This window comes from Astatotilapia calliptera, chromosome 7 (assembly GCF_900246225.1).
Source record: "Astatotilapia calliptera chromosome 7, fAstCal1.2, whole genome shotgun sequence".
Classification (NCBI taxonomy): Eukaryota; Metazoa; Chordata; class Actinopteri; order Cichliformes; family Cichlidae; genus Astatotilapia; species Astatotilapia calliptera.
Genome location: NC_039308.1, coordinates 23403784 through 23431421, shown reverse-complemented (window position 1 = coordinate 23431421; position 27638 = coordinate 23403784). Strand labels below are relative to the sequence as shown.

Genomic DNA, 27638 nt, shown 5'->3' with positions numbered 1-27638 from the left:
CAACATATGCAGAAGAGCATCTTGAAACAGATGTACTACAACAGCAGAAGACCACACGGTGCCACTCCTGACAGCTAAGGTCAGAAAACCGAGGCTACAATTCAAACAGGACATGACAAGACTGGAAAAATGTGCTACCTCATCTGATCTCTCATCATAATAAACATGCCTCTACCATGCCTTGTACCAGTGCTTCAACCTTTTGGTGGTGCTGTAATGGTGTGGGGATCCCTTAATATCAATTGAGCATCATTTAAACTCCACAACCCACCTCAGTGTTGTTGCTGACCATGTCTAGCCCTTTAGGACCACAGTCTTCTTGAACATGACGATAAGCTTTTAAATAGCCTCCAAAATTTGAGAAATGTTTCCAGCATCTTGTTGAATCTATATGTTTGTTTGCTGTGGACTCAGCAGTAATTGCTCTATTTATAGCCATGTGTTATTTCACTGATAAGAGCTCTAATATAAAAGAACAAACAGAAAAGCCATCCAAAAATCATAAAATGTACACGGTGAAGTTGGTGCATCCTTTTAATCAGGCCTTTGCTTTAATCACATTTCTATTAAAACAAAATATTTACACACATTAACTTCCTCATGCTACACTTTCAAGTGCTGAGTGAAGCTTTTTAAAGTACAAACACAAAAGACATAGCCCCTTATGTAGACTGTACAAAATTAGATGAATAGGTTATATAATCAAGCCAACGAAAATGTCTGCATCCTGAGTTCAACAGTCATAAAAAAAAGAAAGAAAGTGCACATAAACTTAAATATGCCAGCCATCTCTGAAGAACCAGTCACTGGGCTCGGTTATGATTTAGCACTGTCAGACAAAGACAGCATGTGCTGCATTAAAGCGAAGTCTCGAGCCTCCTGAGGTGTGCGAATGTATGAGTCAATTTCACTGTCAGAGATTTCCTCATCACCAGTCACATCCGTGTGTTCAGGCTGCACCGCTCTCCTTTTCTTAGCATTAATGACACATGGGGGAGCAAACAGAACTCTTTTACCCCAGTTTGGAGGTGGATTTTGACTCTCCTGAGTGTCGCTGTGCTCTGGCAGTACACGTGGATTATAGTCTACATCTCCTGGCTTCTCTTTCCCGTCAGAATTCGACCCATTTTGTTTCACAAAAGACGTAATTGGAGTCTGATCTGCACACTCAGAGATTTGGGAGGAAGCAGTCCCCTCAGGCGGAGCCTCAGCACAGCTGGCTTGACTCTCCTCCAGCAGAGCGTCCTCGTGGGTTCTCATAGCCCTTCTTAGCAGGGCGTACCTGTTCTGCAGAATGCATTCAACCAGCTGAATAACATTATCCGGTGTCACTGTTTCCCTGACCCAGGGTATTTCCTTGCCTAGCTTACACAACACCTCTTTGATTTCAGCTACTCTCTTCATAGCAGACTTGAGCTTTTTCACTTTGGCAACCTGACAGAACTTGTCCAGGGAGAATTTCAGGCGATGCTTGTTGGGTTTTAAGGATTGCCAGGCCAAATACGTCGCTGCCATCATTATGGGGATGGGCTTACGGCCAGTCACAATCCAGGAATCTGCTGCCAGCTCTACCAGGGCCACAGCTCGTTTGGTCAGGTCCCTCGAATTCTCAGCCAATTCTTCAGGAACATCAAGTGAGCTAATTTTGTATCTGTCAAAGAGAAATGCTCCCAGTAAATCTGAGATAAAGACTGAGCTGGTAAATCATCTAGAGCACTGACAGTTTTATATTTTAACAATCAGCTTTTCAGATAAACCTCAGTTAACCTCAAGTAACTCCAATGAAATGGGTTTTAAAATTTAATCGAGGTTTAACGCTGAAACAAGAAACTCCTTTAAAACCAGGGCAGGCCAAGAGAGAAATGAATGTTAAACAAGTGGAAAAACAAAATCAGCTTTTTAAGTTAACTAAAGTAGTAAAAAACTATGTAAGCCAAAAATGTTTTTAAAATAAAAGCAAATAACTACATATTCTATAACTAAGGATAACTTACCACTAAATTATCGGTATGACTGAACAAAAAACGACTCAACATGCCGTATTTGGAACAGAAATGCTGAGTATGACCCAAAGAACACCATCCCCACAGTCAAGCACGGAGGTGGAAACATTAAGCTTTGGGTCAGTTTTTCCTGCTAAGGGTTACAGGACGACACAACGAGGGGCCAATGGACAGGGCCATGCACCACGAAATTTCAGAATCTCCTTCCCTTGGCCAAAACTTTAAATATGGCAACTTATTGCCAAGGCAACGAAGAAGTGGCTAAAGGTAAAGCACACTAAAGTCATGGAGTGGCCTTGCCAGTCTCCAGACCTCAGTCCTACAGATAAATCTGTGGAGGGAGCTGAGGCTTCGAGCTAACAGGCAGCAGCCAAGAAACTTAAAAGTTTCTGTAAAGAGGAGTGAACTAAAATACTAACTACAAGAAATGTCTTCCTGCTGTTCTTGTCAACAAAGCTATGAAGTCCTGTTTTGCTCTGGGATCAAATGCTTATTTCACTCAATGACCTGCAAATCATTTTCTACCTTTTATGTAATGTGTTTTTCAGGATTTTTGGTTCATATTCTGTCTCCTTTAAAAAAGTAAAGATGGTTAATTTCTTTGGAAGTGAGCAAACTAACAAATTCATCAGGGAATCAAATAATTACATCACCACTGTAGGTCTCAGTTAGAAGACCTACAACTGCAATAAATTAGTTGTTTTGAAATACCTACTTAGCATTTTAGGACTGAAAGCTGCAGTAAGTTCTTCACTTACTCATGACAGTGAGCTTCTATTACATCAGTGACGTTGATGATCGGGGCCTCGATGCTGAGGTTCTTGACCATTTCTTGATAAATCGCTCCCACCGCCATCGAGTCGGCATCCAGCAGGCAGCTGATGGTTCCCACAGTAATGGGCCAATTGAGCTGCCTGCAGCTTAGAAGCACACAGCAACCAGTAAGAATCTCTTTCTTCTGAAGGCTCACTTTGAGGAAAGCTTTATGCTCATAGGCCATCTTGTAATACGTCTGTGAGAGATCCTCAATCTCCCTGTTGACCATGAGAATCCGACATATGGCTTTCACACGCTGCTGACCTGTAGGTGTAAAACAAATCCATTTGAGGAAATGCACAAGCAACAGGACTGAATTACACTGAAGTAACAAGGAAAAGCTTCTTTTGGAGGGCAAGAGCTCACCTTTTATCAGGTTTGTGCACGGCCTTTTGGCAACAGCAGTGGTTCGACTGAAGCTGACATCTGCAAGAGGGGAAAATAATCAAGGCAAAGTCCAAAAGTGATTAAATGTAAAGAGAGAGATCTACCATTCCTTCAGCAGTAGAGGGTCATAAATTTCATTCATATGGACTTACTTTACATGCTTTACAATCTTCAAGTGCCCTTCTAGTCATTGCCCTGTACTGAAGTTAGTAGTCAATGTCAGCAGCAAAAAAAAAAAAATCTACATTTATTGACATTACATAACCTTTTACATAACCTCCCCAGTAGAACAAATTTATTAAACCGGCCTGACTAATGCTAAGAAATTTCAAATTATGTATCTACACTTACCTGACACTTTTTTTAGCCATACATGTCCAACTGCTCATAAACATCATTATCAATTCAACCAATCACATGGTAGCCCCTCAATGCATTTAGGCATGCAGACATGGTCAAATGACCTGCTGAAGTCATGAGAATGAGTAAGAAATGTGATTTAAAGGATTTCAGAAATGTCTGATCTCCTGGGATTTTCCCACACAACCATGTCTAGGGTTTTACAGAAAATTTTCTGAAAGACAGAAAATACCAGTGAACAACAGAGCAGCAGCGGTCGAAAATGCCCTGTTTGACCCCAGTGGTCACAGGAGAAAGACCAGGCTGCTTCAAACTGATAGGAAGGAAACAGAACCTCAACTTCAAGATATGCAGATGAGCATCTTTGGAAACTCTGGAACAGGTAAGTGAGGCTAAAATTCACTGTGATGGTGGTGTGGGGGCATGTTTTCTTTGCACACTAGTACAAGCTTAGCATCATTTAAACACCACAGTCTACCTGAGTATTGTTGCTGACCATGTCCCGTCCCTTTATAACCACAGTGTAACACTGGTTTGAAAATGAGTTCACTGTACTCACAGATCTCAGTCCGGTAGAGCACCTTCGAACATTTGAGATGATCATTATGAAGTACAGATGATAAATCTGCAGCAACTGTATGATGCTTTCACATCAATATAGACCAAAAATCTATGATGAATGTTTCCAGAACCTTATTGAATCTATATCTAAGAAATCTCTAACTGTGAGGAAATTAAGCCTCGTCATTACATAATTTCTCCACTAGGGAGCACATACAGGTCCCGCTTACTATCAGTACTTTGTCTCGGTGAGCTCAGCAAACAAAATTATGAAAAGAAACAAAAAAAAAAAAACTACTCATATTTAACACGGTCTTTTAACGGGACAGACTTGACTTCAGTCTCATTTTCGTACCTGAACCTCCCACTGGATCATTAGCCAGGACTCCCTCGGACACCACAGAGCCGCAGTCCACACACACCAGCTGAGCCTGAGAGTACAGGTCATCGTCTACAATGTTTGTGGAACCGCAGGCCGGACAGCGCATACCAGCAGCAGACATTATCCTTAGTGAAGCTGCTGCCGCCGCCTGAGGGACAGCTAAAGGTATGAAACGGGTACTAAACTGATAGGAACACCTGCAACACACACACACACAACATCCTGTTACTAACCTGGAACTGTCAACAACCAATGAACGTCGCTTAAGCGACCGGTCGCGAGAAAGGAGCCCAATAATATGTGTCCGGATAGAAACAAGGTTCGGATTCTACAAGGTTCCGCTCGGCCAATTCGTCATTTTTGTAAGCGATTAAAAAAATCACAAGGCCGACCCTCCGGGGTGAGTTATTCATAACAGAAACACTGTTGAAACCAATGATGGTTGAAACACAAACAACGGGTTTTACGACCCCGGAAATTTTGGATAAGTGCTCATTAAAACGCATCGCCACACAGCCTAGTACGAAAATATAACATCACGTTTACAACGTACCTATATACAGTCTTTAAAAAGAAAAAAATTAAATTAAATTAAATTAAATGCTGTTACTAACAGACCATCCTACGGGTGCATCGTGGCCTCTGTCTATAAACCACTCAAGCAGTGGGTGTAAGTCACTGTAGCCAAACAGACATAAACTTTCAGTTAAGCTTAACTGCAGGGATTTCTTCAGCTATTTCAGTATCCCCGAATCAGCTTGATAACATTCTTATATGTAGGTAACGTTTTCTTTGTATGATTTAATCTTTTTTGTCGATATTTGAAATTAAATTTGACTGAATGTCAGCTCCTAAGACATTTAAAATAATTAAATGGCGTCATGAGGGGCACGAATTTCTGTGGAACGGGAATTGTGACTACCTGTTTTTCGGTATGCATTCATATATGTTTCAGGATTGTTTGTGTTGAATTTCAAACTGTAGCTTCATACATTTGCTCATCTTTTGTATTGCAAAATTTGTTTACCAGAATTTTTTTTTTTATCTTGATAAGAGCCTAGCTTCCCCTGCCATCTAAGGTCTGATGTAAGATGTAGACGTTTGGTAGAGACAAAGAACAAGGCACATGTCCAAAGGGTGGCCAGCTGAATGAAAGCTTTGATCAGAATAACAAAGAGTGTTAAGAGTACAAACAGAGATTATCATCAGGAATCTGAATTTTGAAAATAACCCTTTTTAATCAAGGTCATGATAATAATAATAATAATAATAATAATAATAATAATAATAATGACAGTAATAGATTTAATTTAAGTACACATGTACTTTTACATGTACATCTGATAGTATCATCAGATGCAATTCTATCAGTGCAAAGGCAAAAAAGGCTTAGAATGTGTCCATAAATATATGTATAAAAAGTTTATAAATGAGCAACCTCTATACTTGCTAACTCTCTACTCAACTTAAAAGGAAGATAAAACACGCATCATACTTCACACATCACACAAGACATTTTGCATTCTCCAGGCATTCAGCTTGCATAGCTCTCTGTCTTCACAAAATTGCAAAGTTCCAGCAGCATTTTTTGCTGTTAAAGCTTTTGCATAAAAGCTATTTTTAAATCTTTTTGTCCTTGTTTTTAATGTCCTGAAACATCTGCTCGAGGGCAGCAGTTCAAACAGAAAGTGTCCGAGGTGGGATGGATGTTTCAGGATGCTCTTTCCTTCTATGAGGTACCGGGAACTGTAAAGCTCTTCCAGGGAGGAGAGAGGTGATCTTCTGTGATCACCCTCTGAAAGCGCTTTTCTCTCTTCTACTGTGCAGCTGGGAAACCACTCTCTACTTCTCTGAGCAGTGATAGAAGGACATAAGCAGATTTTTGAGTGAGGCAAAGTCTCTGCTTTGCCTTCTTCCAGGTCAGCTCCTCTTCTGCTTGGATGCCCAGGAATCAGTCCAATAATTTATCCACACATGAAATGAAAATGGTCTGAATATCCATTTTCTACCTCTTGTAGTCAATAATCAACACCTTGGTCTTGGTGGTGTTAATGATCAGGTTGTTATCACTACGACAACCAGATAAATACTCCACCTCCACCTAATAAGCAGACTCATCACTCCCTTAGATGAGTCCCATTAAAGTGGTGTCATCTGGAAATTTAATGAGGTTGTTGCTGGAATGGGTGGGGGTGCAGTTGTGAGTATAGAGGATGAAGAGTAGGGACTCAGCACACATCCCTGTGAAGAGCCGGTGCTGAGACTGAGGGCTGAGAACTTGTAGCAGCCTACTCTCACCTTTTGGGAGTCAAAGAGACAGAAAGTCAGACCAGAAGTGACTGGACACTCTGTCAGTTTTGTCACCAGTTTGTGAGGGAGGTTGAAATCTACAAAGAGCAGCCTCGTGTAGCTCAGGACAACAGTAAGGAGTGTTGTGGTTATGGTGTCCTCTGTAGGCCTGGTAGCTCTGTAAACCTCATTCCTCAGCATGGACCAGAAATTCAAAATGGTGTGAGAGAGTTGAGTAATAAATGAAAAGGAAAGTCATGAAATGAGTAAGGGATTCTGATGATGTTGCAAGACTAAAAAGACTGAGGAAGAAAGAAATGTTAGAGAGGGCATTTAGGCTACTCATCACAGCAGGATAAACTACTTACCCAAGAACGACTCACAGCATGAAATCGGAATGACTTGAGGGCAACATGGAGAATGGAGCAGTAATAAATAACAGAAAATGTCAGTGCAGAGAGAAGTTCCAGTGAAAGAACAGGCATCAAAGAACAAAAAGAATGATGGAGAAGAAAAGCAACCCCAAAAAGCCATGAAAAAGTGGACTTCAAGTAGTGTGAGTATTCACGAAGAAGACTCACAAAAGAATCAGGAGGCCAAATGCGTCATCACAGACGTCATCACAATCAAAATGAAGACTCACACAAGATGAACAACAGAGGATGCCATTACAGGCTGGAATGAACACAAAAAGACAGGAACAAAAAAACAATACCAAAAATTACCAGTGGTTATAAAAGTAGTTCAAAAGAAAAATCCCTGTTTCACTCTTTTCTTCAAGAGCCAACATATCATAATATCTCAGTTAGATCCATCCATGCAGTGCAAAATATGTGCATTTGAAAGGCAAATAGGGCCAGCGAAAGACACTGAGGTCAATACATTTGTGCTACAATAAAGAAAAAATTAAGACCAGACTAGAACTCTACATAAAGTAGGGAGGTAACCTTTCTATAGTAAACCTAAAGAGACCAGCCCTCCTTGAAATTATTTCAGGAATCAGTCCAACTCTAATCTGAATAAAAAAGTGATGCAACTAAGCTTGTTGACCCATACTGGGAAAACAATAAGCATAGTTGTGCAACACATGAGAAAGAAGACCAAAAAAAACCCAAAAACATATCTACAGCAGATAATGCACATAATGTTTCCTCTGAGAGTGTAAAAGCTCATTTGACAAATGCATCTGTTTAAAATGTGCGGTCTTCCCAGTCTGTAAAATGCTAACAAATGCAAAGTGCCACACTACACAAATCTACACTAGGATAACAGCTGGTCACCACTATATAATGCAAATAAGAGAAATCACTGTCAGCTACTTAGAAAGGGAAGGTAGAAAAGGATATCACAATGCGTTACACGCACACAAAAACTCAAAGACACTGCCGATTGCTGAATTTCCTGAATGAGAGAACAAGTGAAGCAGTATCAGAAGCATGCAGGAGTCCTAAACAATCAAGCACACTGTAGGGGCTGTAAAGACTGGGGGCAGGTATAATGGAGTCATGCAGGTGTCCAGAGCAGGGAAATGGACTAAAACAGGCTTGGTACTCTAAGACTGGAACCAGAGCCAGCAAGGCTGCAGGGCAATGAGGTAAGCAAATAATTCCCAGAAATAATCTTACAGGTTGCAAAACTCAGTGACTCCTTCACCTAAAATTGTCTACTCACTCGGACACTGTGTTAATATGGAAACCCAACACCAACAATGTCCTGGTTTAACTCAAGGCAGTATAGAAGAAAAACAATCTAAGATTCCCAACATGAAAGAGACAGAAAAAGGTAGATACTGAAGAAAGAAGAAATACTGACACAAATGTTGGCTGGACTCCTTTCACATTTATGTAATTATGGAAGGTTTTGAGAGAGTTACAGGGATAGTTGGGAGAGAATAATATAGACACTTGCGCACAGACTACTGATCAGGAGTTTTGATAACCTTTTGCTATTAGGAGTCATTTTTCCCATTCTGAGGGAATTTGGTAAGATATATGACTGATGGTCCATGTAAGCCGTGGGAGGGACGCCATTTTCTGTGTAGATTGAAACTGTGGACCCACTCACTCATTTACTAACCCACCCACCCATTCATTCACCCATCTATCCATCCATCGTAGGAGCAGCAGCCTAAACAGAGAGACCCAGACCTCTCCCTCCCCAGCTATATTCTCCAAATTATCTGGTGGAACACTGAGGCGTTCCCAGGCCAGCCAAGAGATATAATCTCTCCAGCACGTCCCGAGTCTACCCTGGGGTCTCTTCTCACCCTGGAACACCCAGGAGGCACCTTTGTAAGATGCTCGAACCACCCCCCTTTGACATGGATTAGTAGCTCTAACATTTTAACCCATCTTTGAGAAGTTACTGTTGAATTATTAAACTATAAATTCTGAGAAGGTAGACGCAACGGAGGTCAGGGACCTTTTTTAGGACAACGTTTGTCTCTCTGCATCATGAAGGCTGGGCAAACACTGTCAGTAACAAATTTTGCACTTACAAAACCCGAACATTCATTCATGATTAATGCTAATTAAAATGAAGTCTTCTTACAGTCTGAAACTACTAAGCACTTCCCAGTGCAACAAAAATATTTGAAAGGAAGAATTAAGAAACACTGAGGGGGGTGGGGGTGCAGTCAGAGTATTTAACAGCTTAAAATAGAGTGATTTTCTCAAATGCCTCAGTGATTACAGTTTTATTGTTCATAATCTTAATCTTGTTGAGCAATGCCCTTTGCACATGCAGATCAACTGAATATGTTGTGGCTGCTGGAAGACTTGCTGAATAGAGGCTGATTTCCACCCTGTGGTACACAGAACTTCACAGTTTGAGACCTTGAGAACTCATCACAGCCAAGGCAAGTTTCCCATTAGTACTCATATTACCGGATTGTTTATCTCAAATTACTCCATCTGTTCATGACCAGTTCTTTAGGAAATATCCAAGTACATCATGTTTTGTACAGCATAAAAGGATATCCAAGCAGACTGTCTTCAGACAAACTTTAGACTAAGCAATCTTAGGGTCATGTTGACGATATGATTAAACACGATTTTCAACCTTAGCCTCTGCATTACTAGAAATTTTCATATGATTATTGTTTTTATTTTTCCAAAAGGAGATCAAATGTTAAATCAGAGTAATCCTCAGTTTTATAAATACTGCTAGGTGACCTAACCATGTGATTCGCGTACAGGTACACCGTGTTGGTACCGGGCTGGGCCCCTTTTGTCTTGAGAAATGCTTTAATTCATGACACACATTCAGCAACATGCTGGAAACGTTCCTCACAGATTCTGGTCCATATTGACCTGACAGCATCACACAGTTGATGCAGATTTGTTGGCTACACATTAACGATGCAGGTCTCACATTCCACCACATCACAAAGGTGCTCTGTTGGACTGAGGTCAGATTCCTGTTTACATCTGACAGGAATGGCCCCCGGTGTGGTCTTCTGCTGCAGTAGCCCATCTGCTTTAAGCTTTAATATGCTGTTCATTCAGAGATGCTCTTCTGCACACCTTGGTTATAATGAGTGGTTATCTGACTTCCTGTTGGCTTCCTATCAGCTTAAAGCAGTCTGGCCATTCTCCTTTGACATCACCAAAAGCAAATGTTTTAAACAAGCTTTAGTAAATTAATGTCAAGATTAATTTTAAGATGATGAAGAAGACCATGTACACTTAAATTTCAGTACTGCGTACAGACATTAGATGAAATTAAGCCTACAGAAAAATATTCCAGGATATAAATTAAGATTTAAAAAACAAGAACAACTGTTTCTTCAGGAAAGGAAAACTAATCTTTAAAACGCGCTATAATCTGATCAGAAACTAAATAAGGTAGCAGACAGTGTTTGTATTAATTCATGGTTTTATTTTATTTTTCAAATTTATTTAAGCAGTAAAAATACTCAGTACAGTGTTCAGTGTCTTAACAGTTAATAGTGTGAGCTACTTAAAGTGCACATGGGAATTAGCAGTAAACTTTGACAGTAAGCTCTACAGAGAGAAATCAACTCGAGTTTCACCATGAAATGCAACAAGTCTGGTATGCTGGCAGGATTACACATTTATCAAAGTTATTTCCAGAAGAAAGATGACAGGCATGACCAGATATATACAAGATATCCTTTAAACTCACATGAAACAAATGTCTAAATTTATCGATCATCTAAAAACTACAAAGTCTTTCCAAACTGAATCCTTTAGCTGAGAGAGCTAAATATTTCAAAGATTTTCTTTCCCTCAAATCATTAATTTTATTGGGTGATGAAATATTTGAAATCTAAAGTGTTCCTCCACACTTTACAGCAAAAGTATTCCAGTTGCATTAACGTAACCAATACATCTATAAAGTGATATTTCTAATGTGGACGAGCTGTGAATAAACAGGTCTGATTAAGTGCAGCAAGAATACAGTGATGCCTGCAAAGCTACCTAAGCAGCTTTCTTCATAGCGGTCAAGGACATGAGGATACTTGGCTTCTCTTCTATGACTCGCACAAGTAAATTATCAATGTACTGCTCCAGCTCCGATATCTTATAATCTCTCTCCGAGAGCTGGTTCTCCTGTTTCAAGATCAGAGAGATCAGTTCCTCCCGGGTCAGCTGGGAGTAAGGCCCTTTCATCCCACTGTCATCCACCTGTGGAGCGACAAAGCATGCTTTAAAAGTGCCAGGATATAAGAAACTTAAATTCCATCGGCCTATTTCTTGTTGAAAATCTTAAAAAGGGAGAGAGAGAGAGAGAGGGAGTTAGAAACAAATACCGTTGTTTTGTCCTGAAGTCCACTGGGGATTCCTGTGGATTTGTTTTCATTTTCCTCTTGAACAACTGAGGCACCCTGCTGCTCAAGAGGATTAAGAGGTCTTACCGGCTGAAGCCTGAAATGATGAAAACAAAGCATAAAAGACAGACGTAAGCACCTGTTGAATGGGAGTAAAGGAAACCGTATAACCAAGTACACTGCGCAGTAATCCATTCAACAATTAAACTGAACATAATACCCAATAATAAAACTCAGTTCACCCATATCAAGCTTACTATACTGTACAGAATACATTGAACATTTGTGTAAGTGAAAGCTAATAAGATTGCATGTTGCAAATTACACAAATGAAACGTGCGTACAGATAAAAATATAAATATAGTAACATTTGACCTATAAAAGTTATTCTTTAGCAACCAAACCATCTCACCTGCGTGAAGGTGTAGGGGCCCAGTCTTTCTTCACATCTGTCTCCACTATATTCTGGACTTTAAGGGACTGGGACTCTTGGAGTGGACTCACTGGGACATGCCCAGGACTTGTGGACTCATAATACGGGTCGCATGCTTGGAGTGCATCGTTATCGGGCGCAGCTGCACTTCGATCACCTGTAGCATGGCTTCTTTCCGTGCCCGGGTTCGTTAAAGTGTTCGAGCTGATGTCATTCTTTGCAGGAGGTGGGGGAGCGTGGGCCGTCTTTGAGGATTTGATTTTTGGTTGAGAGGCAGCATCTTTATCTGCACTTTGTGACACAGCTGCAGGCCAGTGTATTGAACCAGTATTACTAGAGACTGCTGTGTCATCTTGAGCTGTGAGCTCACTTTCATCTTCATCATCCTCAAAAGGATTTAAGCCACAAACAACTTTAACTTGTTTGGTCTCTGCGCCGCCTAGATTAGAGCTCGTTTTTGGTTCTGATGACTGCTTTTCTCCCACAGGAGGAGGTACGGACGGCGCAGGACGTTTGCTGTGTTTGGCTTCGTTTGTTGTTCCATTAGCGTTATTGCTTTGCATCAGGCTCTGGGAGTTCTTTGAATCTGTGGGAGACCTACACAGCGGAGCGATCATTTGCACCGAGCGCTGTGGGGGAACACTGACAGTTTTGACATCTTTGTCTTTGCTTTGCTTGTTAATTTGTGCCAGATGTCGTGCCGGCACATCCTGCTCCCTGTGAGGCTGCTTGCCAGCTTGACTCCTTACTGGCGGCTGAGGAGCTGCTCGCTTCTCCCGTTGAGTACTAATCAGGTCCTTTTCATCCACAGAACCAGTCTTACTTCTCACCGATGACATGGCAGAGTGACACCTGGAAATGAGACAGACTATATAACATTTGGGCATACGTCAGCATTTAATTACAGGAATTCAACTGAGGGTTGGTAGGCGTGGGGGGCTAAACACACTAATGATGCAAGTAATATAGATTGATATAATAGGACTTTATTTTTCACAATATTAAAGATACCTTGTCCCAAATTCTCTTGCAATGTTATAGGACAACCAAAAGAAAGTGAAAAGGTAACATAAGATATTGAGATACTATTATAAAAGGAAATGTATTTTAATGTGCTGAGCACATCTGAAGTTTCTTTCCATCTACTTCTTCTGTCAAACTGACTTCTTCACAAAGTTTCTAGTATTTTTCACTTCACATAATGAGGTAAAACTATGCAGTGAGCTCAATCTTTCAGCCCAGTCTGCAAAATTATATAAACTGTAACGCACACATAGCTGTGCAACAGTCACATGTGTCACTTATGTTCCCATTACTCTGCCTCCTGACATCTGACCCATGTTAACACACACACACACACACACACACACACACACACACACACACACACACACACACACACACACACACACACACACACACACACACACAACATGGACTGAACCACCACTCACAACCACTAGCACTTTATATAGCCTCTTAACTGCACTACTGTATAGTTCTGTGTAAATAATCATACGATAACTTTTAATTCTACAACTGTTTACAACTTGCATAGTTCCCATTTCTGTATAGCTGTACATCTCATATTTCTGTATAGTTCTTTATTTCATATTCTGTGTAGTTTTTTTTTTCATATTTATATCCTGTTCATAGCCTGTACATACTTATAGTTATAGCATATTCATAACATATTACATACCGTAATAGACCCATTCTGTAATATACTTACATATCTATATTATTGCTAATATATATTGTAATATAGCTATATCATGGCTAAAGCACTTCTGGATGGATGCAAACTGCATTTCGTTGCCCTGTACCTGTGACATGTGCAATGACAATAAAGTTGAATTCTATTCTATTCTATTAAATAGAGAAGTACTGAGAAGAACTGCTGCTGACCTGTGACGGAGCAAAAGCACAAAAGGTAACTTCAGATAACACATTCCCTGCATGTACATCATCGTTGTGTCGTTTTTAAATCAACCATTATAATTCAGCTCCACTACCTCCTTTTCTCTTCTGCTCCTGATGCTGTCCTGTTCTGCTTTTAAGCCTGGTCAACCGTGCACATTATGTAATGCTTAACAATGTCAGGCGGTCTAACACTTTAGTTGAGGAAAGGTCTACAGAGGTTCAATGTAACTACCTTGGGGTGATCACCAAGCCTTTTAAGCGTTACCAGCACAGGGCAGTTTCTCTTAAAAGGAAAAGCATTTTAACGTCTGAATTAATTTGCACAAACTTTTTTTGTCGAAGTGTTAATATTCCCGGAGGACACTACAAAGATTTCAATTTTCCTTTGACATTTCCTCCAGCCTTGCCTGAAACCTGTGGTTCTAATTTGTTTTACAACAGCTTTGGAAGGACTTTAATGCACCACTTTGAAAAGGAAAAAAATAAATAAATAAATGAATTGGAAAGAGTGACCTGAATCGCTAAAATCAGGTTTGATTTGCCAACTTTTTACATTCGTGACCAGAAAAAAAACAAACAAAAAAAAAATTCCATTGTCTTTATCCACAATTGTACTTGGTACTGAGTGCTATGGAGAAAATGCTAAACAAAGACTGAGAACCTTAAAATTCCATCCACCTTGAGCTGTTGTCTGGTCGTTTTAAAATTACATTAACAAAATTGTTTAAATGCACTGTAAATAAACTCCCTCTGTAAAGTCAGAGGTTCTCGAGAGCTAAGGAGGTTGTATGTATACATGTATGAATGAATTCAAGTATTTCAAGGTAAGACTATTAAATCACACTTTTACTGCAGTGCTTGTGATTGACGTAGCGTATAGCTTTAACTAACCGTTGCTGAACCGTTGGCTCGTCAGCTGTGCTGCTGTCGAGGGACTTGGGAATCTCCTCAAAGGGGTCGGAAGAGAAGGTTTCATCAAAAGGATTAGTGGAAGTGACTGCAGGACTGCTCACTTTGGGTTTCTTCCCTGCAGCCCTAACTTCATCTGTTGTTTTGTTTCCCCTCTTCTCTTGCTCTTCTGCATTCCTCAACTTCTCCAGCTTCCTTGCCTCCTCTTCCTTCTTCTCACTCCTAATCCTCTCCTCTTCCTCAATCCTCCACTTTTCTTGTTCCTGCAGTCTTCTCTCTTCCTCCAGCCTCTCCATTTCTTCCTTTTCCTTTCTAGTCCTCTCTTCTTCCTCTTTTCTCCTCTTCATCTCTTCCTCCATCCTAACCCTTTCCTCTTCTTCCCTTCTAATTCTTTCCTCTTCCTCAAGTCTTCTTTGTTCTTCTTGTTGCATTTTTTCCTCTAACAGTCTTTCATATTCTTCTCTTTGCTTCCTAGCCCTCTCCTCATCCTCCCGTCTCTTCTCCTCCTCTTTCCTAAGTCTTTCCTCTTCAGCTCTTTGATTTTCTTGTTCTTCTAGTCTCCTTTTTTCCTCTTTTTCCATCCTGATCCTTTCTTGTCGTCTAATTTTCTCCTCTGCCTCAATCCGTTTCCTCTCCTCCTCTAATCTCTCATGTTCTTCCCTTTCTTTCTTAGCCCGTTCCTCCTCTTCTTGCCTTTTCTTCTCTTCCTCTTTCTTAACCCTCTCTTCTTCCTCCCTTTGCTTCCTTTCCTGCTCCAACTGTATCCTTTTTTTCTTTTGCTCTTCTTCTAGTTTTTTCAGCAGCTCCTCCTCCTCTTTTTGTCTCCTCTCTTCCTCCTCATTTTCCTTTCTAATCCTCTCTTCTTCCTCAGCTATTTTTGCCTCTTCTAGCCTTCTCCTCTCTTCTTGTGCCCTCTTCTCTTCCTCAAGTCTCTTTTCCTCTGCCACTTTTTGCTCTTCTTGCCTTCTCTTTTCCTCCATCTTAACCCTCTCCTCCTCTTCTAGTCTCTTCTTCTCTTCCTCAATTCTAATCCTTTCCTCTTCATCTCTTTGCTTTCTTCTTTCCTCCTCAAGTTTCCTTCTCTCTACTTCTTTCAGTCTCTTTTCCTCAGCTATTTTTGCCTCTTCTTGCCGTCTCCTCTCTTCCTGTGCCCTCATCTCTTCCTCAAGTCTCTTTTCCTCTGCCAGTTTTTGCTCTTCTTGCCTTCTCTCTTCCATCTTAACCCTCTCCTCTTCTTCTAACCTCTTCTTCTCTGCCTCAATTCTAATCCTTTCCTCTTCGTCTCTTTTCTTCTTTTCTTCCTCCTCTATTTTCCTTCTCTCTAGGACTTGTAGTCTCTTTTCCTCTGCCAATCTTTCACGCTCTTCTTCCATCCTAACCCTTTCCTCTTGCTCTTGTCTTCTCTTTTCTTCCTCACTTCTAATATTTTCCTCTTCTTTACTCCTTGTCTCCTCTTCCTCTTGTTTTTCTCTGTCCTCAGCTAAACTTTCAAGCCTCTCTTGTTGCCTCTTAACCTTCTCTTCTTTCGTCTCCTCCTCTATTATAGTCCTTTCTAAATCACTCACATTCGCTTTAACGTTTTCAACTTCAGGAGTGTCTTCCTCCTCCTTCTCATCCTCTTCCCAAGGTGAACACTGCCTCGCTGCCTTTTGTTGCTCAGGTGGTGGAGAGTTTTCAGGGACATCCTCCATTGATCCATGACCTGAACTGGCCAGACTGAAGTTTGAGCTGATGCGAGAAGTCCGAGATGGCGGCTCCTCACAGTATACGTGACTGCCATTGATGCATAAATTACTCTGTTCTACAGAAACCTGTTTTTCACGACCAGATGATGAATCCTTGCTGCCTGAGCTGCCCGAGCGTTTATGTATCATGAACTTGAACTTCTTTTTACCTGAAAAGAAGATGAGAGCGTTAACACAACATAATGAAAGAGGAAAGCATTAATGGTGAAAAAGTACATTCCTGACCCTCTGAGGAATCGACATTCAGACCAGATGATTGGCTGCCGGTGAGCGTGGAGTTCTTCCCAGGCAGAACAGACATAGACTGAGACATGCTCTTCTGCAAGTTGGACTTTGGAGAAAACAAAGACTTAATCTTGTGTTTCTTCTGTTTTCCATCCTTGCCCGTCGCCGCTTCACCATCCCCGGTGCCCTCCTCCTCGCTGTCCGTCAGGACCTGACTGAAAGACGGCGCCACGCTGGTCACAGAATCTGACTCCTTTTTCTTGCCACGAACTTTGTCCTTGAACTTGCCCAGACGAGACCGAGATTTGCCAGCAGCAGAAAGGTCGAACATGCTGGCAGTCATGTTGTTTCTCATGAACTGGATATCCAGAAGCACCTCTCCTCTGTCTTTGTCTGGCTTACCAGTCTTATCAAGAAGTTTAAACCATCTGTTGAAGAGACAAATTATTAGTGTTTTGTACTTATTTACACATCCACTGTATAAAAGTGCAAATCAAATATCTAGAAATATGTGGTCGTTTTAGAGGTGGGGTGCAATCACAAAATCAAGCTACTTGTGACCAAAATCTATCACTCAATCTATAAGTCAAGTGAGGCCTGTCTGAAGGTCCAAACTGAATGTCTCTGTAATGATTATAAAGATCAAATGCACCACAAACCCCTTGTAACAAAAGAAATTAATACTGATCACGATCTAAATGATTTAAACAAATGAGAGTCACCAAGACTTGGACTCATTTATAGTAATGTGAATGTCTAGTCCTGCTCATTTTTCCTCTTTGCAGAAATCATGACCCATCTCACTGCAAATGGAAAGTGGCAGCGTGAATGTTTTTGGAAAGTCTGTGATGATCTAAGCTCAACCAGCGAACTGACCATAAAGGAAAGTCTTAAAAATATAAATTCTGTCAAGTCTACAGCAGCCCTGCAGAATTTATGAAAGCTTGTACTGTGTGTACCCTCAGCAGTTGACAACCTTTATTAAATCCTGTTCCCTTGTTGCTTGTCTCACATGATCAAATCTTCAGAGCATGGTAGGTGTACGGTGCTGATGTTCACTGTCAAAATGTTTTATGCCAGTTTTCCTAAATAATGCAACCAACCCTGCAGGGAGTTAACAAGCCAACTGCCCCTTTGAAAGAGAAAGCTTTCATCCGAGATTTAGTCGGATCCTTGCGAAACTTAGCCTGCCAGGTTCAAGGGAATTTATTCTGTTATTACCCCCCCCCCTTCATCCTTTAAATATACAACACATGCACACCAAAGAGAATTTTGATACAGCTGGATAATAACACACCAAGATGACAATAAAGTAACCAATTATAAATGCTGGTTACGCCCTAAAAATTCATTCATAAAATTAAAGTCTCATGTTTAAAATGCTGAAAAATCCTAAACAGACATCCTAAAAATGCCAAGCAAGACCAGACAGGGCCAGCTTTCCAGTGTTTCTGCACCTTCGCCATCCAGTACTGACAGAAGGGTCTCAGAACAGGCAGAAGAAATCTAACACAATAGGAAAAAGGAAAAAAAAAAAAAAAAGTCAGTCAGCATAAAAAGTGCCCATCAGGCAAAAATCTGAGGTCAGCTCACCACTGAGCAAACAAGTCCCACTGAAGTCTGGATTCCTAGGGAAATGAGGAAATGAGGACGAGGCCATGCATTTGTTGTTGTGCTGCAGGCTTCTGTCTCTTTCTCTGCATTACACATTATTGTCCAAAGATGCTTTGTGCATGCACGCGTTTGTGTGCCATAAATAGACTTTTCCCTCCAACTTCAGCCCTGACAAAACACAGCCCACTGAAATTCCACATATATATATGTACACACACACACACACACACACACACACACACACACACACACACACACACACACACACTCTAAAAGAACTGAATACAGCGCTTCCTTTGGATGATCCAGAGTTAGATATGGTGAGATTTTAATCATCCTAGGAATGCTTCAGATGTCATGCAAACAAATTAAGAAGCTGGGGAAAACGCCTTTTCCTGGAAGTTTTGAAATGGCTTACTGCTGTCAACGATCCACAGCCTCCTACTTGCTGATGAGTAATTGGTTGTGATTTGCAGATTTCAGGCCTTGACATAACTGTGTCATGTGTGGCTTCTTCATGCTTGCCTGATAAATGCCATTCAACAGAATGCGTCTAGATGGGATGGGGACACATCTACAAGTGATATAAAGTTATGAAAAATAATATTTCATTCAATACAAGTAAAAAACAAAACAAAAAATTCCACTTTTTCAGTCATATCATTGCCAGAATAACTTGACTGTCTGTCCCGTTTTTTGTGTGTACTGAGATAAATTAGGATAGTTCATCATCTACATGCAATCTAGTACAAGAAGGTTAATTGTTGGATTAAAACTGATTAACTATTTATTCTTAATTTTAAGAATTTAAAATGCACATACAGCAGTCAATCAGCAATTTAATGTAAACATGGTCAGACTGAACTGCTGAAGTACAAAGACGAAATATGATAAGTGAATTTGAATGTTGCATACTGTAGTTTCTGTTGCCATTATATTTCAGAAATTGCTAGTAATTGCCTAAACAACCATCTCTAGAGTTTACAGAAGAAAAAGAAAATATCCAGTGGTTAGCAGTTCTCTAAATGCAAAAACACCTTTTTAAGTCAGAGGAGGGGGCAGAATGCAGACAAAGTAACACAAATGACTGTTAAAACCATGGAGGCATGCAGAAGAGCATCTGACTGTGTCAAACCTTGAAGCAGATGGGCTACAGCAGAAGAAAACCACACCAGGCTCCACTTCTGTCAGCCAAGAACAGAAAACTGAAGGTACATTTTCTAATGTCTGACCAAAATTAAACAATAGTCATTATTCTCCTTCAACAGTCTCATATTTAGATGATCAGAGTTGTGCACAACCAACATGAGAGCATGGATCCATCATTCTTCGTACACATCCAGCAAAATCTCTGAGAACTGTTTGTTGAATCTATGCTACAAAGAATTAAGTCCATTCTGATGGCAAAAGAGGGCTCTCACCCAGTACTAGCAAGGTGACACTGAGGTGTCCAGTGACAGCACAGACTAATGACAATGGCCCATTTGTAGTCTAAGGAGCTCATCATTTGTACTTCAAACCTCTCGGGGCCTACTAAACAGATGAAGAGATTTCTTCCAAAAGATATCCATTTGGCATTTCTGGTGTTAAAGTCTGCTGTCTAGCATGTGGATCAGCAGTCACTTAGGCCTTCTGGATAGCTACAGTCTCGCCCTTTGAGAAACCACTCCACTGAGTGCTTAAATATTCAGAATATGCAGCATTAAACTCACCAGAACCCCTCACTGTAAGTTGACAATTTGTCAAACCTCTTTATACCAAATGTAAAATCTTTATAATTATATTAAATGTACACAATAACAGCCGTATATATGCATAACATACTTATATAAAAACAAATAGACAAAAACACATGCAGATGAGTACTTTGACAGTACAAAATAGTACTGCATTGCAACACAGTTGCATCCCACATGAACAAGAAAAAAAATAAAATAAAAAGAGCAGAAGTAGTAAGTCACTTCAGTTAAATGAGAAGGGAAGTTGCAAAAATGTTTGGGCGTTAGCTGGCTGAATGTAGTAAGTGCTGTGCAGGAGTTACAGCTGCTTTGATGGCTTTCATACAAGACATCCTGGGTGATGATGAGGCCATTTGACTAATCTCACACCTCTGTAAGTAGCAGAAAGATTGCAGCTCTGCTGGACAGGCAGAGCCAGGGGAGGATAATGCATGACTCAACATTTTGTAAAGCTATTTTACTTCGTGTGCACACACGCACTTCCTTGTGAACTACTGATAAGACAATGCCCTGTCTTCTTATCACAGAACCCAGCTGTGAGTGGGAGAAGAGCTGAGTGAGTTAAACAGCTCAACAGTGATAATGTTCAAGGCTTATTGGTATCCACGAGTCAGAGAAAGAAAATGAAGGTCAGTGCAAAGAAAAGAAACTCACTTTCCCATTGTTTTGCCAAAACAGAGAATGAAATTGGTGCCTTTTAAAACTGAAAAACTGTATAACATATGCTAGATCACACAGTGACTTGAAAAAGGCAATGAAGCTATGTAAGAAGTCAGAAATGATGAACAGAAGTTATACTTGAGATCTGTCCTTACTAGATTAGCTCGTTACACCGTTTCATGACAAGTGTATAATTATTCCTTTAATCATGTTTCACATCTTAAAGTCTTCATAATATTTTGCTCTCAGACTGCTGGCTTACTTGTGGTTCCTGGAGTTTCTACAAGTTTAATGGGAATCATTGCCTTCAGCTATCAGGCCTCTACTATGGAACTAGATCCCAGTTAGGCTTTTGGAGACACACAGTCTCCACTTTTAAGATTAGGCTTAAGACCTTTTTTTGATATAGTTGACAGTCAGGTGTGTATCAGCTGACCCTGAACCATCATTTATTTATAGTGCTATAGGCTCAAATGGCTCAGGGACTTCCCCTTTATACACTGAGCAGTTCACACAGTTTGTATTTCCACCACTTCCCATCGCCCTCCAACCAGTCGCATCAGATGTTTGTCCCTCCCTGACCTGGTGCTATATTAATAAAACTGAATTAAGTTGGCTGCTTGATAGCACCTTTAATTTAACGCTTCTCGCTAAGACGGCTGCTGTAATGCCCTTGTACAACTCCATGTGTATGTCATGCAAATACCCCATATATTTGTGTAACTGTAGCACAAATGAGACATTGCACAAATTGAAACTCCTTTTTAATAGGTTTAAAAAAAATAAAAAAAAAATTAAAAAAAAATGTTGGCAACAAAAGACAATCTCCCAAACCCAATGTTTAAAAATAGTTAATGGTAGACCAAAAAAAACCCAAAAAAAAAAAAAAAACAACACACACCTAGATGACTTAGCATGATTGTGCATAAAAAGCACATCCCAGAGAGCCTCTTCCAGAAGTAAAATAAATAAATAAAAGTATGAATAACATTTTGAAATCTACAATGGAAAAGACATTTGGAATCTAGCAAAGAAAAAAAAAAAAGAGGGGGGTGGGAAGCTAAATCGATATTGAACTGTCCTGATCTCCCGGCCCTCAGGTGGCACAGCATTAAAAACAGACTATGCTCTGTAGTGGAAATCAATGAAAGCCAATGAAGACCACTGTTGGTCCTCAAATTCAAGTCATAACCCTACAAAAGGACAGGAAAGGGAAGAAAAAAAAAAAAAGCCACAAGATGGAAGAAAAGCACTGTTGCTCAAAGTCTTTTTAAGACTGATTGAGGCAAAGTGTAAAACAGTCCTGTGGACTGGCAAGCAAAACATTCAAAATTCTTTTAAAAATTGGTTCTTCCTACACTCTGAAAAAAAAAAAAAAAAAAAAAAAAAAAGACTATGCGGGAATATCTGGCTGGTTATTGACACTTGTTATTAGTTGAAAAGTGAGAATACATACATCTAAGAGGAAATGCATTTCCTCTTAGATATTCCACAATCAACTGTAGGCTGTAATATTGCAAAATGGAAGTGTTTAGGAACCACAGCACTTGGCCACAAAAAGGCACACCACATAAAATGTTACAGAGCAGGTCGCCAAGTACAAATAGTGCATCAAAGTCCAAAACACTGATGAGTGAATAAGTTAGAACCTCCTCTGGTATTAACATCAGCATAAACACGGTGTGCAAGAGCTTCATGGCGTGGGTTTCCATGGATAAGTAGCTCCTGTAGGTATAATGTATAGATGGTGTAATATGTGTGCCCACACAGTATATATTTAGGATATTGGACCATACTGTGTATGTTTCGGAGCAACATGCTGGTCCACCCAGGTCATGCTTTTTAAAGGGAAAGCCTGGCATACAGGACTGTGCAACCCCTCATCTCTTTATATTTTTTCTTGGAAAACTGGAAAGGGTGAAGTTATTTACTGAAACATGGGCAAACATGCATGGAAAACAGGATATGAGGTAAAACCATTGAAATGAGCTTGAAAGTCAGTATTTGGCATGACCACCTTTATAAACTCTGTGACAAGCTTTCTTGTAATTTCTTTAAGTAGTCTTCCGGAATAGTTCTCCAGGCTTCTTGAAGGACATTTAAAGCATCTTTGGATGTTGGCTGCCTTTTGCTCTGTTCTCTGTCAAGATGATCCCCACACCCTCCTCCCCCCGCCCCTATCTCCCTTCCCAGTTTCTTAAAAACATGACTTTCAGATACTGTTCATCTGCTGCAGATAGTTATGCTAGTTAGGCTAACGTTTAGCAAAGAAAGAGAAATTGCTCAGATCTGGACTGAAGTGAAAGTGATTGAAAAAGCAGCCACTGTCCACAGAAAACCTTTGAAATGGAAAACGATCGCACAGGACCACACTCAGATATTAGAAGAAAGTTTGGCTCCTTGGAAGCAAAACATAAAGAAATGAGGGGTGGTTCAAAACTTTTGCACATTACTACATTTCAGCAAGAAACTGCCAATTCAAATCATCCAGGTATTAAACATTACGGTTCATAGCAAACAAGCCTGGATGCAAACTGGCCCACCTGCGGTCCAGACTTGTTGCCAACTGAAAATATGTGGGACATTATGGAACAAAAATGTGACAGAGGAGCTCGAAAAATGCTGAACAGAAGTCCTACATCAAGCCTGAAAGGCTTTTCTGCAAAAATAACTATATATTAGTGTCCTCAGTCTTCAAATACCCAATACTGCCAAAAGAAGAGATGATGTAACGCAGAAGTAAACATGCCCCTACCTGACTTGGAACTTTCTGCTAGCTTCAAATTAAAAATATTGAAGACATGTCTAAGTTTCAACATTTGCTGTGTGCTCTTTGTACAGCTTTCAGTAAACTAAATGATTTCAGTGATTTGAAAATAATTAAAATAATTTAACTTTGCAGATTTTCCCCAACTTTTCTGGAGACAGGGTTGCAGCCCATAAATTTTATATAACAAAACTCACGAGTCTGTTTATACAATGAGTGGGTTTTTATTTTAATGTGCATGTAATTAAAAGTGTCTTTTTATTGGTGTGACAGACATTTTTTAATAAGTGAAATTAAAAAGAAAATGTCCATGACAGCTGAGAAAACCATACTACGGGAAGACCACAAGCGCACCAGAGCAGCTACCACTGCACCTCATAGTGGGATTGTTGTTTTTTTTTAAATAATCAGTTTTGTTTGCTAAAAATGGAAGATTTCCTTGTTAATTATTAACAAACAAACACAGCTGCACAAACTATAGTTCCTCATAATAAAATACCAATGTCTATTGCAAGCAACAAGCAAAAAGTGCTAAACATGGTCGAATTCTTGATTTCCAGAGTTCACAAACACATCGTGCACATTTAACAGTAGCACTGTTGTGCTAGCAGCATGACACATGTAACCCTGCTTGTGTGATAAAGCTTGGTACTACCACAGTGGTCTTACTCAGACAAACTGACCTTGCATGACCATTGCTGTTGCCATCACTGTTTGTTTTTCCTTGATAAGGTGTTCAGGAATGTAAGGCAGCAGCCAGAATGAAACCTCGGAGGCAACGTGCATTCGCAGAGCTCACATAAAAATCAACAGAGATCGAACTTAGTGTTTACACAGCACCAGCTTCTGACTTCACACATAATAAAAATACTGCAGAAATGCAGATTTCTGCAGTTTTGCTTGAGGAAAACTTAAATATTAAATCAGCCATGATCAGATAGTCCAACCTGCAGGCAGGTGGAGTTCACATTTGCATACTCGAGCATCCTCTTTCCAGAGCATAATAGAGCTGGGCACTAGCCAAACAGGCAGAGCGGTATAAAAAATTAATTGTGACCAAATGCCTTTCAGTCACAGCTCATTTCAGTCAAAAAACACAATGCCAGAGTATGGCTAGACCTCTTTGCTTCCTCATGGCGGAGGAAATATGAAAATTAATGAATCACAACATCAAATCCAGCCTTCTTGTTGATGCAGTTATCCAAAGACCTTTAACAAAGCGGAACCAAAAAAAAAAAAAAGAAAACCAAAAAAAAAAACAAGAAAACCTTTCAACAGGTAGGAGAACAAGTGTGTGTGTTTGAGTTAAGATTAACAGGCTAGATTGTTGTGTGCTTTTGTATAATACCAGCTACACATCGGGGGGAATAAATCACTCAGGAACAGCTTACAAAGAAAATGTTTTCCATTCTTACAGAGATACAGATGTCTCACTGTGGACCTGGACAGATTTGTCTTGGATAATAAATAAAATTTAACTTCAGCACTAATACACTTAACAGAGTAAAGAGCATTTTCTGCTTAAAGGAGCAGATATAAAAGTACCAGCAAGGCCAGTAAAACATGTTCACTTACATTATTACTGCACACTAATAGATGGGTGTGGATGTTTTCACATAGTTAATTATATTTAGCAGTTTTGTTAAATTAAACATTTAAGTTTTTAATTTTCTGAAACAAAGAAAAAATTGAACAGAAGCTTGGGTTTTCTTGATGCAATTTCCCTCTTGTTGACACCTTCAGTCAATGAAAGTAAATCATCTAGCTCACTTCATTTGCCTGGGTAAATAATGCTGCTTGGCATTCTTAAAGGCTGCTTTAGTGGGAACAAATCCCTTAAGCTCTACTGGAGCAAGTAGGCGGCACTCTTAAGTCGAACCCACCAGAGCAGGTCTGGGCACTGATGCATAAACAGTGCACAGCGTGCATCCTCCAATAGCTCACATCACAACAACTTTAAGGGAAAAAAAAAAAAAAGTCCAAATATAACCGATAAATATTGGAGTCATGCCCAGTGAGGCTTGCAAACACATAAAAACACTCATAGGGCAACCATTAGCCAGTTTTCACAAATTATACCACGTTTATTGATTCTGACCATACTGGTTATTTAATGGGGTGTTATGAAGATCGAGAAACTACAGCATGACTGACAGAAGGAGCTACCGAGGGTTCCCTCCCCTTGTGTCACAGATGAAAATCAGAGGTGCTTATTATTCACTTGGCCTCCCGTAATGTCCCCATTTACATGCAAGTAGAAACCAACAAATCCTCATTTGATTTCTTTTGACGTGTCCGTCTTTAGAGAGGTCAAGGAGGCTGGCTGCATAGCAAGAGTGATTGATCAGAGAAACTCCAAGGGGACGGTTTTGCAGGCAAAGCGATGCTTCCTTTGAAGTAACTTTAATGTGATCTGGTATTTGTCAAAAAGGGATTGCCCATATTTAAAATGCTATAAATAATTTTTTGGCCTATAATATGTCACATGTCATATGAATCCCTCATGAATTATATCAAGTCATCTTGAGTCACAAACAACATTCCTATCACAAGGTAGAAGCCCCAATCTGTTTTTGGCAAAGTGACTTCTATATAGCTTTTATTTATCCATTTAAAAAGTATTTTTAAGAGTAATCAGGCCAAGAGGATAGCAGAAATTGCAACAAATATAACAATAGGTCTCTAAAGATATTTTAGATGGCCAGAAAGAACTGCAATGGTTATGATGTACAATAACACAGAGTCATAAAGATACTTTTAAAATAACCCCTTGGTAAATACTGTTCACTAAAGTCTATTTACCAATATAAGTAAAGACATTACATAGAAAACAAAACAAAACAAAACAAAACATGGAAACAGTGGAAATCAGTTTTGGCAGACGGTCACTCTTTGACACAACATCGATAACCGTTTAAAGACAGTTATAGCCGAATAATTAAGTGAAATCATTTTAAAGGAGGGGAAAAAATTTGCAGCTTGTGAAAAGCCCCCACCCATTTTAATAAATGCTGTTATCATCGGCAACTGCATGACAGAGTTATATGAAATCATCGATAATTATAGTTCTGTTTCCCCTTGCTACTGTGAAATGAGTCACTCTGTGTAGTTTTGTTTTATTTTTAGTACTGTGACTACATTTTGAATACTTTTTACGTCAGATAACACCGACTTCGGGGCTGTACTCGAAAACTTACTCGGTTTTGTTGCGTGTTTTGTCCTCACTGAGCTGTGACAGATTAATGACCGCCTGTCCCAGCAGTTTGTCCGGGCCCACCAGAGCCCGGTGAAGGACGTGGACGTGCAGCGTGCTGCCTCCTCCTCCCTGGTTCAGCTGCGGGAGGTCGAAAGAGGCCTCCTCCTTCCACACCGGAGCCACGCATTTCTCCACCACTGAAGTCTGGTACTTCTCTTTGCCCACTTGTATGACCGCGTACGCATCGTTGGTGCCACTTTTCCCCTTTATCCTAAGGCTCCTGGCTTGGAGTACCGTTACCTGGACGCTTGTGGGACACCACTGCTGATCCGTCAAGGACATGCTGACACGGCTCAGAGTCGTTAAAAATGTAATCCTCCAAAACAAAACACAGTGGTGGCTACCATCGGCTCACCAAGAGACCGCACAGAAGCGAGGGAAAGTTTTTTTTCCTCCTCAGGCTCGCTGAACTTCAGGAACCAGCTGATTGGGCGTGGTTACACGGAGAAAGGGGCCTTGGTTGTATAAAGCACGCCCTCAGATTAACAGGTTACACGTTTTCTCCAACGAAACTCGCGACACAGCAATCAATTAGATGACAGAGAACACCTGATGCTTGTTTGTACCTGTCAGACTGCATCAGCGTCATCGCATACTGAATGAGCCCAAATAACACCAGGACTGAATGTAAAAGATTTTATTATTCCTCGATGTATTTACTGTGCATGCATTTAAATAATAATCTGGCTCTATATGTTTGTATTTTTAGACTAGCTCCAAATTGTGTCATAATTTAAAACTAAAAAATCCTCCTTCCATAGCAGCTATGCCACTGAT

At 40.2% G+C, this 27638-nt stretch overlaps 2 protein-coding genes across 3 annotated transcripts; both read right to left on the bottom strand.

The window, feature by feature from the left end:
• Positions 1-516: 516 nt before the first annotated feature.
• Positions 517-5227, bottom strand: brf2 (BRF2 general transcription factor IIIB subunit). Its single transcript, XM_026173940.1, has 5 exons — positions 4743-5227; positions 4483-4657; positions 3186-3245; positions 2762-3083; positions 517-1651 (listed from the first exon to the last, which is right to left on the bottom strand). Exons 2-5 carry the CDS (start codon positions 4628-4630, stop codon positions 817-819), a joined length of 1365 nt encoding a protein of 454 aa, XP_026029725.1. The 5' UTR covers positions 4631-4657; positions 4743-5227; the 3' UTR covers positions 517-816.
• Positions 5228-10656: 5429 nt separating this feature from the next.
• LOC113025765 (golgin subfamily A member 6-like protein 22) lies at positions 10657-27294 on the bottom strand. 2 transcript variants are annotated; one of them, XM_026173902.1, is made up of 6 exons: positions 26803-27294; positions 16826-17253; positions 14838-16749; positions 12003-12875; positions 11573-11687; positions 10657-11447 (listed from the first exon to the last, which is right to left on the bottom strand). In XM_026173902.1, the coding sequence occupies exons 1-6, from the start codon at positions 27141-27143 to the stop codon at positions 11241-11243; spliced, it is 3876 nt and encodes a 1291-aa protein (XP_026029687.1). In that variant the 5' UTR covers positions 27144-27294; the 3' UTR covers positions 10657-11240. The 2 variants fall into 2 exon arrangements, with proteins under 2 accessions (XP_026029687.1, XP_026029688.1); XM_026173903.1 differs by having other exon boundaries at positions 16850-17253.
• Positions 27295-27638: the final 344 nt, after the last annotated feature.

What these genes read in the sequence shown, in the direction of transcription:
- brf2 (XM_026173940.1), bottom strand. Translation starts at nt 4,630, where the DNA reads ATGTCTGCTGCTGGTATGCGCTGTCCGGCCTGCGGTTCCACAAACATT. An exon ending in TGATCCAGTGGGAGGTTCAG is followed by an intron (nt 3,246 to 4,482) that starts GTACGAAAATGA and finishes CCCCTCTTGCAG; the next exon opens with ATGTCAGCTTCAGTCGAACC. An exon ending in ATAGAAGCTCACTGTCATGA is followed by an intron (nt 1,652 to 2,761) that starts GTAAGTGAAGAA and finishes TCTCTTTGACAG; the next exon opens with ATACAAAATTAGCTCACTTG.
- LOC113025765 (XM_026173902.1), bottom strand. Translation starts at nt 27,143, where the DNA reads ATGTCCTTGACGGATCAGCAGTGGTGTCCCACAAGCGTCCAGGTAACG. An exon ending in AAAACACGCAACAAAACCGA is followed by an intron (nt 17,254 to 26,802) that starts GTAAGTTTTCGA and finishes TCTCTTCAACAG; the next exon opens with ATGGTTTAAACTTCTTGATA. An exon ending in GAATGTCGATTCCTCAGAGG is followed by an intron (nt 16,750 to 16,825) that starts GTCAGGAATGTA and finishes TCTTCTTTTCAG; the next exon opens with GTAAAAAGAAGTTCAAGTTC.